This window comes from Chenopodium album, chromosome 4 (genome assembly GCF_948465745.1).
Source record: "Chenopodium album chromosome 4, dcCheAlbu1.1, whole genome shotgun sequence".
Lineage (NCBI taxonomy): Eukaryota > Viridiplantae > Streptophyta > Magnoliopsida > Caryophyllales > Amaranthaceae > Chenopodium > Chenopodium album.
In genome coordinates this window covers 56,467,759-56,483,849 of record NC_137837.1, presented here as the reverse complement: position 1 = coordinate 56,483,849, position 16,091 = coordinate 56,467,759, and the positions used below count along the sequence as shown (strand labels likewise).

General features: G+C 37.3%; 1 protein-coding gene and 1 pseudogene across 1 annotated transcript; one reads left to right on the top strand and one right to left on the bottom strand.

Annotated features, from left to right (window-relative positions):
• Positions 1-13,437: 13,437 nt before the first annotated feature.
• LOC145627947 (uncharacterized) lies at positions 13,438-13,848 on the bottom strand. Its single transcript, XM_081680287.1, has one exon. It carries the CDS (start codon positions 13,846-13,848, stop codon positions 13,438-13,440), a length of 411 nt encoding a protein of 136 aa, XP_081536413.1.
• A 1,534-nt stretch (positions 13,849-15,382) lies between these two features.
• Positions 15,383-15,480, top strand: LOC145629671 (small nucleolar RNA R71; annotated as a pseudogene).
• Positions 15,481-16,091: the final 611 nt, after the last annotated feature.

The window sequence follows — 16,091 nt, the reverse complement described above, 5'->3', positions numbered from 1 at the left end:
CCTCACTTCCCTTTACATGTATTAGTGACACTTGTGGACTTATTATTAGTTTTCTTATTTATTTTAATTTATCTTTAAAATAAATTGTGGAATTTCATGCTCCCACATTGATGGGATAGAAATTCTCACTCTCCCTCTTGCCTATAAATACCCATCTTGGGTTTTTGGGAAGAATGCTTGAGTAGGAGTTCAATAGAGCACTTTATTAGTAAAAACTCTAAAACTACATAATACTCGGGTTTTGGTCAGACTGCGCTAACCTCGAGTTAACGGACCTAAAAGTTGGTAGTTGTTTTTGCGGGTGGATCTCCGTCGGAGGCTCTCGTATTTTCGGGGGCTAAGCTTCTCAAGTAAGAGCCCAATTAGTGGGGCGAAGCACGCGACAAAGGTAAATTTCCTATTTTGCCTTTTGTGTTTATTTATGCATTAGTGATATTATTTATTGTGAGCGTGATCCTTGGCTCGAGTTTTTTTCCGCGGTGAGTGGGACTCACCAAACCCCAACATGTGTTCCAACTATAAAGAAACGAGCATTCGACACACCACATAAGCAAGCATTTTATTTCGACCAATTGAAAATTAGATTCGTATTTTATTTTGAAATTAAAACATTCATTCGCAACCTATGCAAAAGTGACGAATAAGATTTAGGAAATTTTCCACGTAGATGTAAACAACGAATAATGATTTATAAGGATTTAAATTATGGAAAATATGCCAATTACTACCGCGTATTAATGTATTTTGAAAATTACTAGCGCAAATTAAAAAAACTTGTGAATTACTACCACCAAAAGTTTTAAAACTTGATTTTACTACCAAACTCAACTCAATCAAAATCATATATGACTTTACTTTTATCCCTTAAAACAATTTTAACCTTTGATTAACTATATAAACGACCCAAATAAAAAAAAAAAATTCCTGTACCATGGTTACTCTACCTAATTAATCTTCTTCCTTCACCATTTCTAAACACTCTCCAAGCTTCATGCTCCAAATTCAAACTAGTTCTTCCCATTTATCATACAATATAATTACTCTAATAGAACATGTATTTTACCTCTACGTCTTTATGGTTTTTGGATTCTAGGGTTTTTCGATTTTAGGGTTTTCGGATGTTAAGGTTAATGGTTTATGATTTTGGTTGATTAACATAGGTCTTTTGTATTTTTCTTTGAATTAAACTATCAATTATGCATAATATGTGATGATTCTTTGAATTAAAGTATATATCAACGAATTATAGCGTGGAATTATAAATTGTCCATTTTCGTCCCACCCCCTTTTATGATCCCTCCCTTTTTCTACATTGCTCGAATTTCTTGTTAATTTTGGAAAGTAAAAGATTCATTGCAAATTTGTGATGCCGATTTATAGAGAGTTCTTCAATAATGGAGGTTGAAGATTAGTGGGTTAAAGTGAACTTGTGATAGAGAAAGAAAGGAAAGGGTATTCTTCTTTTATAGGAGAAAGTAAATTCCATTGAACAGTAGTATGTAGTAAATGTGTATTTGAGAATTTTAAACCGTTGCTAAGAGTAAGATGTCTTATATTTCAGTTGAAGAAACTTGAGGCAAAACTTTTGGTAGAGAGAAAGTTGGCACGACAACATGTAGACACAAAAATCGCTGAACAACAACAACAACAAATGCGGCAGCAGTTTGAAGACCAAAATAGTGAACCGAATAGACATCCTCTAGTAGCTAAAACACTGGGAACTATGAAGAATGTCAATGAACACACAAGTGATTCATCCAGTCTTCCTTTTTTTATTTTTCTGATTATAACAACCAAAAAATGCCATCATCTTTTCTCTTGGCGGAGAGCTTTCTTTCGGAAAAAGAAAATAATCCTGAGACACGTGAGCTACTCATGCAGCAAAAAAAAAAAAAGGCAGAGCTTCTCTTTTCCCCACTGCACAACGGATTCCTGTACCATCAAATCCAAGAACAAATTCTTTAATTCCGTTACCCAGCACACCAATGACAATCTACCATCCTTCAGAGTTTCCATTTCCTCCACCTCTAGAAGGCGAGAAACAAGAGAGAAATGAGGTAGATAAGTGTTCATTAGAGCTTGCTATATGCAGCCCAGCTGCTTGTAAAAGTGGTGTTAAAAAGTTGAATAGTGTACTGAGGCGAAGTCTTCAGAAAAAAGGGAAATCTCCCATGCAGCAACAACTTAAGAAAGAAGGCATAAATGTAGGACTTGAGAAGGTTAGAGTCTTAAATAGAAGTCGAGGAATATTAAATTTGGACAAAGGGGGTTGTTGGGCAATGGTAGAAGAATTGCTACTAGGGAAGCTAAGAAGCAGAGTCAAAGGGAGAAGGAGAGGGGGTGGAACTTTTGAATGGTTAAATATTTGTCTATATAATTTCTTGCTGATGATGCTTTTCATCTTAATTGATTATGTACACTCGTAACAACTTTCTTTGTGTATATAAACATGATACTGATTTGACTTTATTTCATCCTAAGCTTTTCATCTCTGCTATTTCGCAATACAAATTTAAGATGTTTCTAGTTTTGTCATGGGACTTTAAATCACATCTTAGGATCCTTTAAATATCATAATTCAAGCTGTAATGGCATATGATAGTTACATTACCTAGAATACTGATTGTTTTTTTTGGGTTTCTTTTTCTTACTGGTGTTTACTTCGCATTTTATACCACTATCATTCATAGTACATACTACTAAATAGATTACTACCTCCGTTAACTATTATTTGCAACAAAGGGATATTATTTGTGAGATATAAAATATTTGTTTGTTGCAAATAATAGTTAACGGAGGTAGTATTTGCTGAACACAAATCTGGGCTACCTCCATTACGGACGGTTAAAAGTTGATAAATAATGTTTTAAGGGTTACTTATATAATATTTGGGTTCCGTAATTGACTACTTATCAATTTAGGGGTTACCTGTGCAATTATATCGAAAGTTACAAAAGAAATGGTATAGGGGTTACTATGTTTAGTTTTAGTGCATAATGAAAAATCTTTGATTTTTTTTGGTGAAAACGAGGGGCTAGGCCCCAAAAAAGAAACATAAATATAAAAACAAAACTAAGGTGGCACAAATCATGGCACAACCACAACCACTACATCATTATTTAAAATACCACCTAAAGCTAAAGGGGGGACTTGAATCAACTCAAATTTGTTGTTCTGATTAACTCTTGGATGGCTAGCCAATCCACCGCTTGGTTTGTGACGCGAGGTAAACCTAGGTCGTTGGGGTCTAGATTTCCCGGCAAAAACGATATTTATGAAACTAAACAAACTCGAGGTATAGGGTAAGTCTAGGTCGAATCCCAAGGGAAGGAGGGAGTGCTAAGGTCGATGCTAAGCTATTCCGAAAGCTAAGGAGTGGGTTGGTTATACTAATGGGGATCAAATCAATCAAATAATTACAAGAAAGTATAAAGGATGTTAGAGGATCGGGATTCACATGAACTCTTGATATACATGCTATTTGGGAAGGAAATCGATCAATCATAAAACGCGAAGGAAAGCCAGAAATGTAATAAAAAACACTCAATAAGCTATTTCCTAGGGTCAAGCTAGATTTGTCTGCAAATGACTCCAATAGGAAAATCACAAATTAAGCTCAATCGATAATAATAGATTTCAAATCAATTATTCATGTCATTGAAACCTAATATGCAATCTAGCACGATAGTTGAGGTTGATCACTCCTCAAGTTATCAAACACATGCACAAATTTCACTGACCAATTTAATAACTATGATGATTAATTAAATTCTCCCAATTAATCATGAAATATCACATGTTCATGCTTCACCCTACCCCTAACAAGGAAACTACTCACTACTTATTGCAAATTCAAACAAGAAATCTAAATCAATCACTAATTTCATCATCATCAAAGTAATACAAATTTATCAAAAACTAATTAACCAAACAACAAGTAATTCTACTCAAATTCAAAAATCAAACATCAAATTGCATTAAAGGTGAATAATTCTTACAAAACCTTAATCAAAATCAAAGAAGTAGAAGATTTGAAATAACATTCATCAACATCATCAAGTTTCTCTCTCTAAAAATCTAAGAATAAACATCCAAAATCTAGAGCTTCTCTCTCTAAAATTTCATCAACAATTCTATTCTAATCTAATCTAATCTCTAATTAATTCTCTCTCTAAAAATTAGAAAAACAATATATAGTAAAAATAACTAAAGGGAAGGTAGTTAAACATTCTAAAAATGACCTCAAAGAGCGCGACCCCTCATAAGCGTGTGTGGCCGCTACAAAAAGGGTACGGAGCAAGGAGAAGGAAGGGGCGCGACCACTTCAGGGTCTTGTGCGTTCACGCAGCAACTTGGCGCGACCATTTCTCTATCGTACGCGCCTGTGCAGTTGGATCAGAGGAGATCCCCTTGGTGAGGTCGAACTTTTCCTCGCGAGCTTCGAATGAGCCATGATGCAATAGGCAGTAAGTTGAGCGCTTCTTGGTGGGTTCGACGCCACTCCTTCATGCCCACACGACATGAAGGCGCAACTTGAATGACCAAGCTCTTAAACTCTTTTGTTCTTTGGCTTCAAATGGAGAAACGAGACCCCTCTCTTGACTTGAAAACTCCGAGAAGGGAACATTTAAGATTCTCGAACATCACCAACTTCCTATGAACAAAGGAAATCAAACAAGTAAAGAAGAAAAATGCAAAATATACTAGAAAAGAAAGAAAATAATAAAATTTCTAAGGAAATATCAAAGTAAACAAAATGTAAGTAAAACAAGAGAAAATAGAGTAAAAAGAGATACAAAACCATGCAAAATCATCCTAAAAAGAAGCCAAATGAGTGCCATAAATGACACTCATCAAACTCCCCAAAGCTAAACTTTTGTTCGTCTTCGAGCAAAAACCAAGCAAGCAAGAACAAGAATGAAAGACTTATTCAAAAATGAAAAAAGGAAGACATGAGATGAGAATATACACTAAGACTCACTTCCGTAGGAATCATAGTTGTTTTTAGCTACAACAAGCCCTTTAAACCCCTAGATCGCTCTAGAGGATGACTAATGGTCTTGTAAAGGTTCCTAAGAGGTTTACTCATAACTCTTTGAAGTAAAATGAGGCAAAATTAGTAAAAGAAAATAAGGTAAATCAAAAATTTAAACAAATAGCTCTTGACAAGGACTTTTGCGAACGATCAAATGCAAGTGAATGAACACTTTTCTATATGATAGGGGTATGCATGCTCCAAGATATCTACGGTTGATTGAAATATATGGTATGCTAAGCGTAGAGAACTAATGAGGCGCAATCCACTTTCATCCCAACCAATCTAACCGCATTCTCCCAATGGCTTCAAATCTTCCCTTAGTAAGCGTCTTTATGGTTCCTCGAAGGAACCAGTAAAGAATAAAGTTTGAGGGTTCTTGACATCTTGACTTTTCATCCCCTCTCCTTAGGCTTTTACTCATAATGCCCTCCCTCAATATGTGACTCAACCTCTCGGTCGAAAGGTTTTTCCCAATGGTTGTAACGTAAGGACAAAAGGGTCAGGGTAGGCTTAAAATTTAGATTTTGGTGGTTCACCTAAGTTGTGAAGCAAAGATTTGCCAATTCTTAACACCAAAACCAAGTAGTTACCAAACAAAAACAAACAAACACCCCAAGCTTATTCAAAGCTATAACCACAATCATATATACAAAAAGCGTAAGATGCTTCCCCCCAAGCTGGAAAATAGCATTGTCCTCAATGCTTAAAATAGAGAGAAACATTTACATCAAAATATTTTTGAACTATTTCATTTTTCACTTTTTTCAATTTTTGCCAAAGCATTATGAAATTGCTTTGCGTTTTCTCAACTTTTTATGAGTTGATTATTCACATTATTCAATGTCCTCGCCTCTTTTAACTATGGAAGGCTTTTACAACTTTGCATTTGAATTTCCTTGCTTTTCTTAAAAAACTTTGGACGGCTTTATTCACTTGCCATTATGCACAAGATATACAAAATATAAGCTTGCTCACAAATAAGAACCAATATCCAAACTCATATACCATAATCTCCAAGAATATGATCATTTGCTTCACAAAAACCAAAAATGGAACAAAAAGAAAAAAAAAGCTCAAAGTTCTACAGATGTGGTAAGAAAAGAAGGGAAAAGGCTCAAATGGTTAGCAAGTAGGCAAATGTGAACCCAAAAACTAAAATAAAGAAGATTTACCTAGAAAAGAAAAATTATCACCCCGAAAAGATGCCTTTGTCCTCCCTAGATGGTTCGGTCTCGTGTTTGAGAATTATGACTCAAGATTCAAGATTAGGTTTGCAAAAGTCAAGGATCCATGCAGCTCAATCATAATATGGAGAAGTCTTGAAAAAGAATGAAACCTCACACGGTTGTAGCAAAAACTTACTAAAGTCGTCAAATCCACTAAAGGAAGCAACTCTGTCTTACCACAAACCAATAGAATCCGGCTTCAAGGCCTCAAAGGTCTAAACTGCTACCTTGGCATACCCTATCCTAAAGTCCACCATGGATACTCTCAAGGCATGCACACCGATAAAACATAGGAAGGCACACATTCAAAGGCAAAATCTCTAATGGTAGTATGTCCAAATACAAGAGCTAAACAAGCAAAAAGAAAATATAGCCTCAAAATCTTTTATTTGTTTTTGTTTCATCAATGCAAGAAAAGGAAACAAAAGAAAAGAAAGAAAAAAGGAAAGAAAAGAAAAGAGAAAATCATAAGAACGTAAGCAAAACAAGTAAAACCCAAACGTCAAACAAGCGGTCATTCAGCAACATCGCCGATGACCCCAAACACGCTAGGTGTTACAAGGCAAATATCATCGAACAATCAGCTCATCCTAAACTAAACCTATTCTATGAAATCAAGAAAGAAAAAGAAAGAAAAGAAATAGAAGGATCTCACCTTGTACACCAAGCAATGCTAATGAATATAAATGAATGGAAGCATAAACCTTCATCATGCTCTAAAAGCAAAAGCAAGGATAACATACCAAGAGAGAAATAAAAATCTATATACAAAAAGAAAATGTTAGTAACTTTCAAACAAAAACACACAACATCAAAACTGAGGCAAAAATGATCAAAGAATTAGAGAAAGAGAATCATAAAGCAGAGAGAAATCTCATCCATCTAGAAAACAATCAACCATCATGAAAATAGTGGTAAAGCAATAGACCAAAAACATATCATCATCATCAGACAGAGATCTAAATCGTAAATCATCAGCAGAAAACAATCGCAATAAACAGAAATTAACAAAAATCATCATCAGAAAGAGACACTAAGTCGAAGACAAAATCATTGTGAACCATAGAAACAAGGGAGAAACAAATGAAGCACAACAAACATAAGAATACTCTTCCAAGCCTAAAGTGAGCTAACCCCCCCCCCCCTCAAAGCCAAAACCAAGCAACAAGCTGCCATATTCAACAGAAACGCAAACGAGCATAAAAGGGAGGGTAGCCAAAATGACATCACTCGGCACTGTGGTAAGGGGTAGAATGAGTGCTCCCCTCACCAACCTCAGAAGAAACATGGCTAATGACATCATCCTCATCCATAGGGCCCCTAACCTTCAATCTACTCTCCCTCATGGCCCAGTCCCTAGCAACGAAGTGGGACCAATCATCAAGAACCGGCTCACCCAAAACCCCTCATCGGCTAAAAGTCTCGGGATTAGGGAATGGGTTAGGGTTAGCCGGGTCATAAGCAAAGTCACATCCTCCCGACCTCTTATAATCGTAAGAGTTCGGAGAGGTCCCCTTAATGACATGTGGAGGCATATAAGGTTCCTCCCAATAAGGATAACAAGGTCTTGGACCGACGGATGGGTCAAAGGGTTCCCATTGAGGGTTAGGTCCTTGTTGGACCGGGAGGTATGGGTAGTTCAAGTAAGGGTCAATCTCCCCCCTCCTCACAAGATAATCATACATTTGGTTGGCATGGAAATCATAGCTATGAGATAGATCCCGCCCCAAAGGCATAGAATACAAAACATTAGCAATAGAATCTAGCTTGGCATGCAAAGTGGATAATTCAAGCGTAGTGGAGGAAGTAGAAGGACGTATAGGCATACCTCCCCGTTCAACTAGGGGCAACTCCAGAGGGAGAGTGTTGAGGGGAACAAAAGAAGTAGCTCGGAGATTGGACCGAGGAGATCGCTTGAGAGCGGCATCAATGGGATGCTTGCTAGGGTACCAAGGGAGAATGGCGGAGCATGTAGCATAGGCCTCTAGGTGAGGGAAGAGGCACCAATCCATTACCCGAGAGACCTTCCAAATGAACAAGTTGTCCTTAGTAGTCCGCTCAAAATTTTTTTGATTGATTAGAACATAAATGTTGAGGAGATCCAAGGGGGACTTTTCTCTTCGATCCCTAATAGGCTCAAGGGACAATATCAATTGCTCGTATTTCTTGTTGAGAGAGAGGGCTAAAATGGTGATTAAACCACACATTTGGATGCTTCATGAGAGGAAAACACCATCCCGAATGTCGATGAACCGATCTATCAACTAAGTCCCAAAATAGATAACTTGAATTTCATCATCTAGGTTAGCCGCTAGCCATAACCAACTCAGCTCTTATCTCAAAATAGCATCAAGAGATTCTTTTGTGAAAAAGGCATATGTGAGCAATCAATTGAAATATCTCAAGGCCGGATGAACTATCGAAGCCGCTTTAGAGTATTGAGGTTGGTAAGAATCCTCAACAGAGATCTCCCGCCACCATTTAGCTTCATTATGGCCATGCTTGTCTTGCAAATCATCAAAAGCCAGATAAATAAAATCATTGTCATTCAAAGGAGAAGGAAGCTTGAAAACCTCTTTAAAGAAAGATAAAGGAATGGAATGGTCATTGTTGAACAATTAGAATGTAAAAGTAGTAATAGTCTCATCATCCACCTTTTCCTCAAGCAATTCAAGAGAAGCAATAAATTTATAAGAGAGGCGAGCATAAGTCGGGGCATTCAAACTAATAAATTCCTCCAATCCAATATTTCTAGCTAATCTCCTTACATCTTCATCAATGCCAAGAAGTGAGGTTGTCGAACGATCATAGAATCTAGTGGAAAAAAGCTTTTAAGAGGAGAGACGAACAAAAATTATCACAATGCTTCTCCTTTGAGAACTCAATGCCGTAGGTTTCACTCACGTTCGGTGGTGGAGGCACCACCACACGTGAGTTAGAACTTCGGGATCGCTTGGGACGACAAAGCAGAGCCATCTACAAATAATCTAATGCAATATATCAGAAATTGGAAAGAGATAGGTCGTACAATAAGTTGCATAAACAAAAACAATGAATCCACCACAAGTATTGAGCTAGAGTGAAAAACAAGTTGCACAAAGATGATGCAAGCATAATCAAAGCATAATGTGAGCAAGGATTCACAAGGAGTAAGCAACATCATCATACAAAAAGGCCAATGAACATTCATGAGCCTTATGACCTCATTAAAAAAAGTGAAAACTAACAATGAAGATAGAAAAATAATAGCAATATCAACAAAAAATATAGCATCATAAGCTGAAAAATTCACCAATAATCATCATGAATGCAAAATATGAGGGTGTATGATAGGAACAATTGAACCACAATTAAAGAGTACTCCATGACATTCAAAATAAATGACACAAAAATAAGGTGTGAAATTAAACATGAATTTCAAAATGAATAGACAATTCATACCATGAATGAAGTGTTGATTAAAATGAAATGGAGAACTAAGAAAAACTAAAGCCAATTAATCCCAACCTTGCAAAGATCAAAAACCCCAATAAACAATACCCAAATTCTCAATTTTCGAGAGAGAAAATAAATCCAGAGCATAAAAATGAGAAGTTTGAAGTAATTATCAACAAAGAAAGGTGAAAAATGATGATTATATGCTGAAATATAGCTACCAAATTAGAGAATGCTTGAACACTACTAAGAAATAAAATGAAGTAAAAGAGATAAAAGAGGGAAAAAGAGAAAAAGGAGTGCGCTTAAGGGGAGCGCAGCAAGTTGGAGCGCCCGCGCCTGTCATTAGCACTCCCGCGCACTTCTGGGTTGCCTCGAGCTTGATCAAAATAAGGTGCGCACAACGGTGCAAAAAAAATCCATGATAATGATCGATACTAACTTGGGTAGGAACTAAACCCAATTTTAGCGGGTTCAATATTCACAAATCATGTTCCCACCACCTTGAACCCACCAATGCTCTAATTTTCCCAATCCTTCTAACAAGTTCTAAGAGACTTCAATTTTCAAAATTTTCTATTAACATTGCTTGGAAATCATCCTCCATATTCTCTAAGTTACCTAAATCGCAAATAGCAAAGAAAAGAGGTTAGTATAAAATTGACAAGAAGAAAAATAAAATCACAAAAGGAAATAGAAAGAAAGTTAGAAAATCGGGTTGCCTCCCGAGAAGGGCTTGTTTAACGTCATTAGCTTGAAGTTCCCCACCCCTCAAGGTGGATCATAGAGGGTCATGTTATGAATTACTACGACAAAAGCTCCATCATAGTAATTCTTGAGTCTATCGTCATTGACTTTGAAAGAGGGTGATGAATCCATTGAATAAATTTCCACAACTCCATTAGGAAAAACATCTTGCACCGTGAAAGGACCACTCCATCTAGACATTAGCTTTCCGGGGAATAATTTCATCTTGGAATTGTAGAGGAGCACCTTGTCACCTACACAAAACTCGTTTTTCTCTATAAGCTTGTCATGAACTTCCTTAGAACGAGCTTTGTAATTGCTAGCACAATCATATGCATTAAGGCAAAGCTCCTTCAATTCATTAAGATCTAACCACCGTTGCTCTCCCGCACTTGCCAAGTCAAAGTTGATTTTCTTAATCGCCTAAAGGGCACGATGTTCATGTTCTACCGGAAGATGGCAATATTTTCAATTTAAAAGACGATACGGAGTGGTGCCAATAGAAGTTTAAATTCCGTTCGATATGCCCACAAAGAATCATCAAGTTTATCTGCCCAATCCTTTTTATTCCTAGAAACTATCTTCTCGAGAATCAACTTAATTTGACGATTTGACACCTCAAATTGACCGCTTGTTTGAGGATGATAAAGGAGGCCAAAGCGTTGATGATCACTTTGGGGACACGGGCCGAACCGTGGAAAAATGATTTTCTTAAACAATTTCATCACCACCTTGTGGTCATTTGTTGGGGAGGAAATGGCCTTAACCCATTTTGACACATAATCCACCGCCACAAGGATGTATTGATTCCCATAGGAAGAAGGAAATGGTCCCATGAAATCAATTCCCTAAACATAAGAAACTTCTAACTCAAGGATTGGTTTTTGAGGCATTTCATTGCACCTTGAGATATTCCCGGTACGTTGGCATCAATCACATGTCTTAACAAAACCCCATGTGTCCTTAAAGAGATGAGGCCACCACAAACCACTTTGAAGAATCGTAGTAGCGGTTTTAGAAACACCCATATGACCACCACTAGGATCCGAATGACACATTTTAAACACACTTGGAACCTCCTCATTTGGAACACAACATCTAAGAAAACCATCAATTCCTCTTTTGTACAAAATGGGATCATCCCACAAATAATTCCTAGCCTCTCTCTTGAGCTTCTTCTTTTGATTTTTGGAGAATGAAGGCGGGAACTCTCCACATGCAATATAGTTCACAAAATCGGCAAACCATGAAAGTTCTTTTACATAATGGCATATAAGGATTCATCAAGCATCCTATCATCTAGAATTTGAGAATTGTCAAGGCAAGAGAGATGGTTCGCCACAACATTTTCCGCTCCTTTTTTTTTATCTCTAATATCAATGTCAAAAGTTTAAAGTTTGAAGCTTGAGCACCAAACGAATCAACCTTGGCTTTGATTCCTTCCTCGCAAAGAGATATTTAAGAGTCGCATGATCCGTGAAAACAATAGTCTTAGAGCCTAATAAGTAATAACGGATCTTCTCAAAATAATATTATTGCGAAGAACTCCTTCTCCGTTGTTGTATAATTCGTTTGAGCTCCATTAAGGGTCTTTTTGACATAAAGTAGATAACATGAAACTTTTTATCCACTCTTTGACCCAAGACACTTCCAATTTCCGAATCACTCGCATGACACATCAACTCAAATGGTAAATCCCATCTTAGGGCTTGACCAATAGGAGTTAGAGCCTCCTTCAATATATTGAATGCTTCCAAACACTTATCATCAAATACAAACTCGGCGTCCTTTTGAAGATCATTGAGGGGCTTTGCAATGAGTGAGAAATCCTTGATGAATCTTTTATGAAACCCGGCATACCCTAAGAAAGACCTCACTCCTTTCACATTGACCGGAGGTGGAAGCTTTTCAATATCCTCAATTTTAACTTTGTTTACCTATATTTCCTTGTGAGAAATTTTGTGGCCTAGGACTATGCCTTCCTCCACCATGAAATGACACTTCTTCCAATTTAAAACCAAGTTCACCTTCTCAAACCTTGCTAGACATTTCTCAAGGTTTTCAAGGCATGCCTCAAATGAAACACTTCCAACAGAGAAATCGTCCATAAACACCTCCATCTCCTCCTCCAACATATCTCCAAATATACTCATCATGCATCTTTGAAATGTTGCGGGAGCATTTAAGGGCCAAACGACATTCTCCTATAAGCAAATGTTTCATATGGCAAGTGAAGGTTGTTTTCTATTAGTCCTCCGAGTGGATAGGGATTTGGAAAAAAATCCTTAATAACCATCAAGAAAACAATAGAACTTGTGCCTCGTTAGTCTCTCAAGAATTTGATCAATAAAAGGAAAGGGGAAGTGCTCTTTATTGGTAGATATGTTTAGACGTCTATAGTCTATACACATCCTCCATCTCGTGATTGTCCTCCTTAGAATGAGCTCACCTTTCTGATTCTCAACGACGGTTATTCCTCCCTTCTTTGGGACAACATGAACGGGGGAGACCCACCTAGAGCTCGAGATGAGGAATATAATTACCGCATCCAAAAGTTTGGTGATCTCCTTCTTCACTATCTCTCCCATTTGGGAATGTAGCTTTCGTTGCCTCTCAATAAAAGAAAGAACGCCGTCCTCAAGGGTTTATACCCTTAATGTCATTAATGGTATATCCTAAAGCACCTTGGTGCCTTCTCAAGAAATCACATAACTCTTGAGCTTGGCTCTTGCTAAAAGATGCACTAACAATCACGTGATAAGTAGAGTTTGAGCCTAAGAACTCATACCTAAGGTGTGATGATAAAGGTTTGAGCTCTACCGTTGGAACACCTTTACCATCCTTGGTTGAGGCCACTTGCAAAGCATCTTGGATTGAGATCTTCATGCACATTTACTCATCACTTCCTTCCAATCTCTCATAAATGACTCTTTTAATGGAAGCCATTTCTTTGCCATGCTCCCCTATCTTTTATTTGTTCAACAAAACACACTAAAGAGGATCATTAAAGGTGATCAAGTGCTCATTCATGGAATTAACAATGTCATCTAAAATTTCAATTCTCATACAATTCTCTAAAGAAGTGGAAGGGTATTTCATACTCTCATTCATATCAAACTCAATCTCTTCTTCCCTCACTTTTAGAGAAATTTTAGCACTTTTGACATCGAACAAAGCCCTCGATTTAGCAAGGAAGGGTCTACCTAGAATGATGGGGATATTTGAATCTTCATCCATATCAAGCACAACAAAATCTACCAGGATCGCAAATTTCCTTACCCTTAAGGTAACATCCTCTACCCTACCTTTTGGGATTTTAATGGACCTATCAGCTAATTGTAAGGTAATTTTGGTAGGTGAAAGTTCTCTTATCTCAAGTTTTTGATAGACCGAGTATGGCATAAGGCTAACGGTAGCTCCTAAGTCACACAAGGCATTATTAATTTGAGTCCTGTTGATAGTAAAAGGGATAGAGAAATATCTGGTATCCTTCAACTTAGGCGGCATCTTGTTCATTATGATAGCACTACAATTCTCGGTCAAGCTAACTGTTTTCACCATATCACAAGTTCTCCTCCAAGTCAAAATGTCCTTAAGTAATTTTGCATAACTCAGCATTTAGTCAATGACATCGGTGAATGGGAGGGTAAGATGAAGTTGCCTAAGAATCTCTATGAATTTGCCAAATTGTTCATTTAATTTATGCCTATTAAAGTTTTGGGGGTATGGGAGCTTAGGCTTGATAAATTCTCTTACTTTCTCTTTTTATTTCTGAATTGGTTTTACAACCTCATCTTTTTTCAAATAGTTTCTTTCTTCCTTATCCTCAACCAAAATCTCCTTAGGACTCTCATTACCCTCACTCTCCCTAGGCAGTACACTCTCAAGAATCCTACCACTCCTTGTCACTATGGCATTGATTGGTTTTTTAGGATCTACACCTTGAGATGATAGTGAATAAGGGCAAGCATGCACTTTCAAAGCATTTTTCAACTGAGAAATTTGATTCTCTAACATCTTCCTATAAGCCATCATGTCATTAAACTTCTTTTCACTAGATAACATGTAAGTGTTCAATACCTTGGTTTGATTTTCAATGACATCCTCCAAGCTACAACTACCTCTTGAAAGAGATGATTAGCTATAAGAACTATCATATTTAATTTGAGCCTTTGGAGTATAACTAGGTGGGGGACCTTTTTTACAATTGTTTTAAAAATTTTCCCTATTTTGATTGTTACTCCAATTGCTTCTAACTTGGTTTTAATTGCTATAACCTTGATGGTTATAGTTGCCTTGGAAACCTCTAAATCTTCGGTTTCCATAAACCCCATTATTGTTATAACTATCAAAATTCCCATTATTGTAATTCCCATTTTCATTATATCTTTGACTATAAAATCTAGGTACAACATTATTATTAGACACAAAGTTCACATGTTCATTCCCATTTTCAACATAATCATCATATCCATTAAAAGAAGCAATAGGAAAAATTGAAGCATCATGGTCATATGATTCACACAAATCACAATGCATACAACCACTAAACTTGTTGCTAAAAGAGGAAAAGGGATTTGAGTTAGGAAATGTGCCTCTCCCCTTATTTTGGGAGGGATGAACCGGAACTTTAAAAGAAGCACTCTCAAGCTCAGCCTTGATTGTAATTATTTCCTTTCCAAGTTCCGAGATTTGCGAAAACAAGTTGTTTATGGCATTGATGTGGTCAACCTAATACACCGATACACCTCCTTTGCTTGTCAACTCTTTCTCCCCCTCTTTCCAATCCATGTAGTGTCTAACCACGTCTTCAATGACATCCACTACTTCATTATCCATTTAATTCATGACAGGGCCTCTGGCACCGGCATCCAAGAAAGACTTGCCTTGAGGACTCAATCCTCCATAGAAAATTTGAATGATTTGGTACGTTGGAATTCCATGATGAGGAAATTCTCTTTGGTACTCCTTGTACCTTTCCCACGCCTCATAAAGACTCTCGCTCGGCTTTTGCTTGAAACCTTGAATGAGGGCTCTCGCCTCGACCATTTTCTTTTGTGGATAGAAGCGGGATAGGAATTCTTTAGTAACCTCATCCCAAGTTGTCAAAGAACTAGGCTTCACCTCCTTGTCTAACCATTATAGAGCACGCACGATAAGGGAGAAGGGAAAAAGCTTTAGGCGGATGAATTCTTGAGAAACCCCGTTCACCTTGATTTTATTGCAATATTAATCAAATTCTGTAAGGTGGTTGAGAGGGCTCTCACGCTTAGCACCACTATATTGTCGCCTCTCAATCAAAGTAATCATGCCGGGTCTTATCTCGAAATCATTTGTCGGTGTCGTAGGTAGACCAATCCCGCTCTCATACCTATAAGCTCCCGGAACTCCTATTTCCTTTAATGCCACTCTTGAATTTTCTCCCATGCTTCAATTTGCAATAGAGAACAACCTCGTGCTATATACGCACAATCTCAAAAGAAATTATTAGTAGCACGGCTATAAATGTAGCCTAAAAGAAAGAAAATATTTTTGTATTTTTCAAATAACTGGAATAGACTCAAACAACAATAGCAATCACCATTCCTTCCCCGGCAACGGCGCCATTTTTTGACGCAAGGTAAACCTAGGTCGTTGTGGGCTAG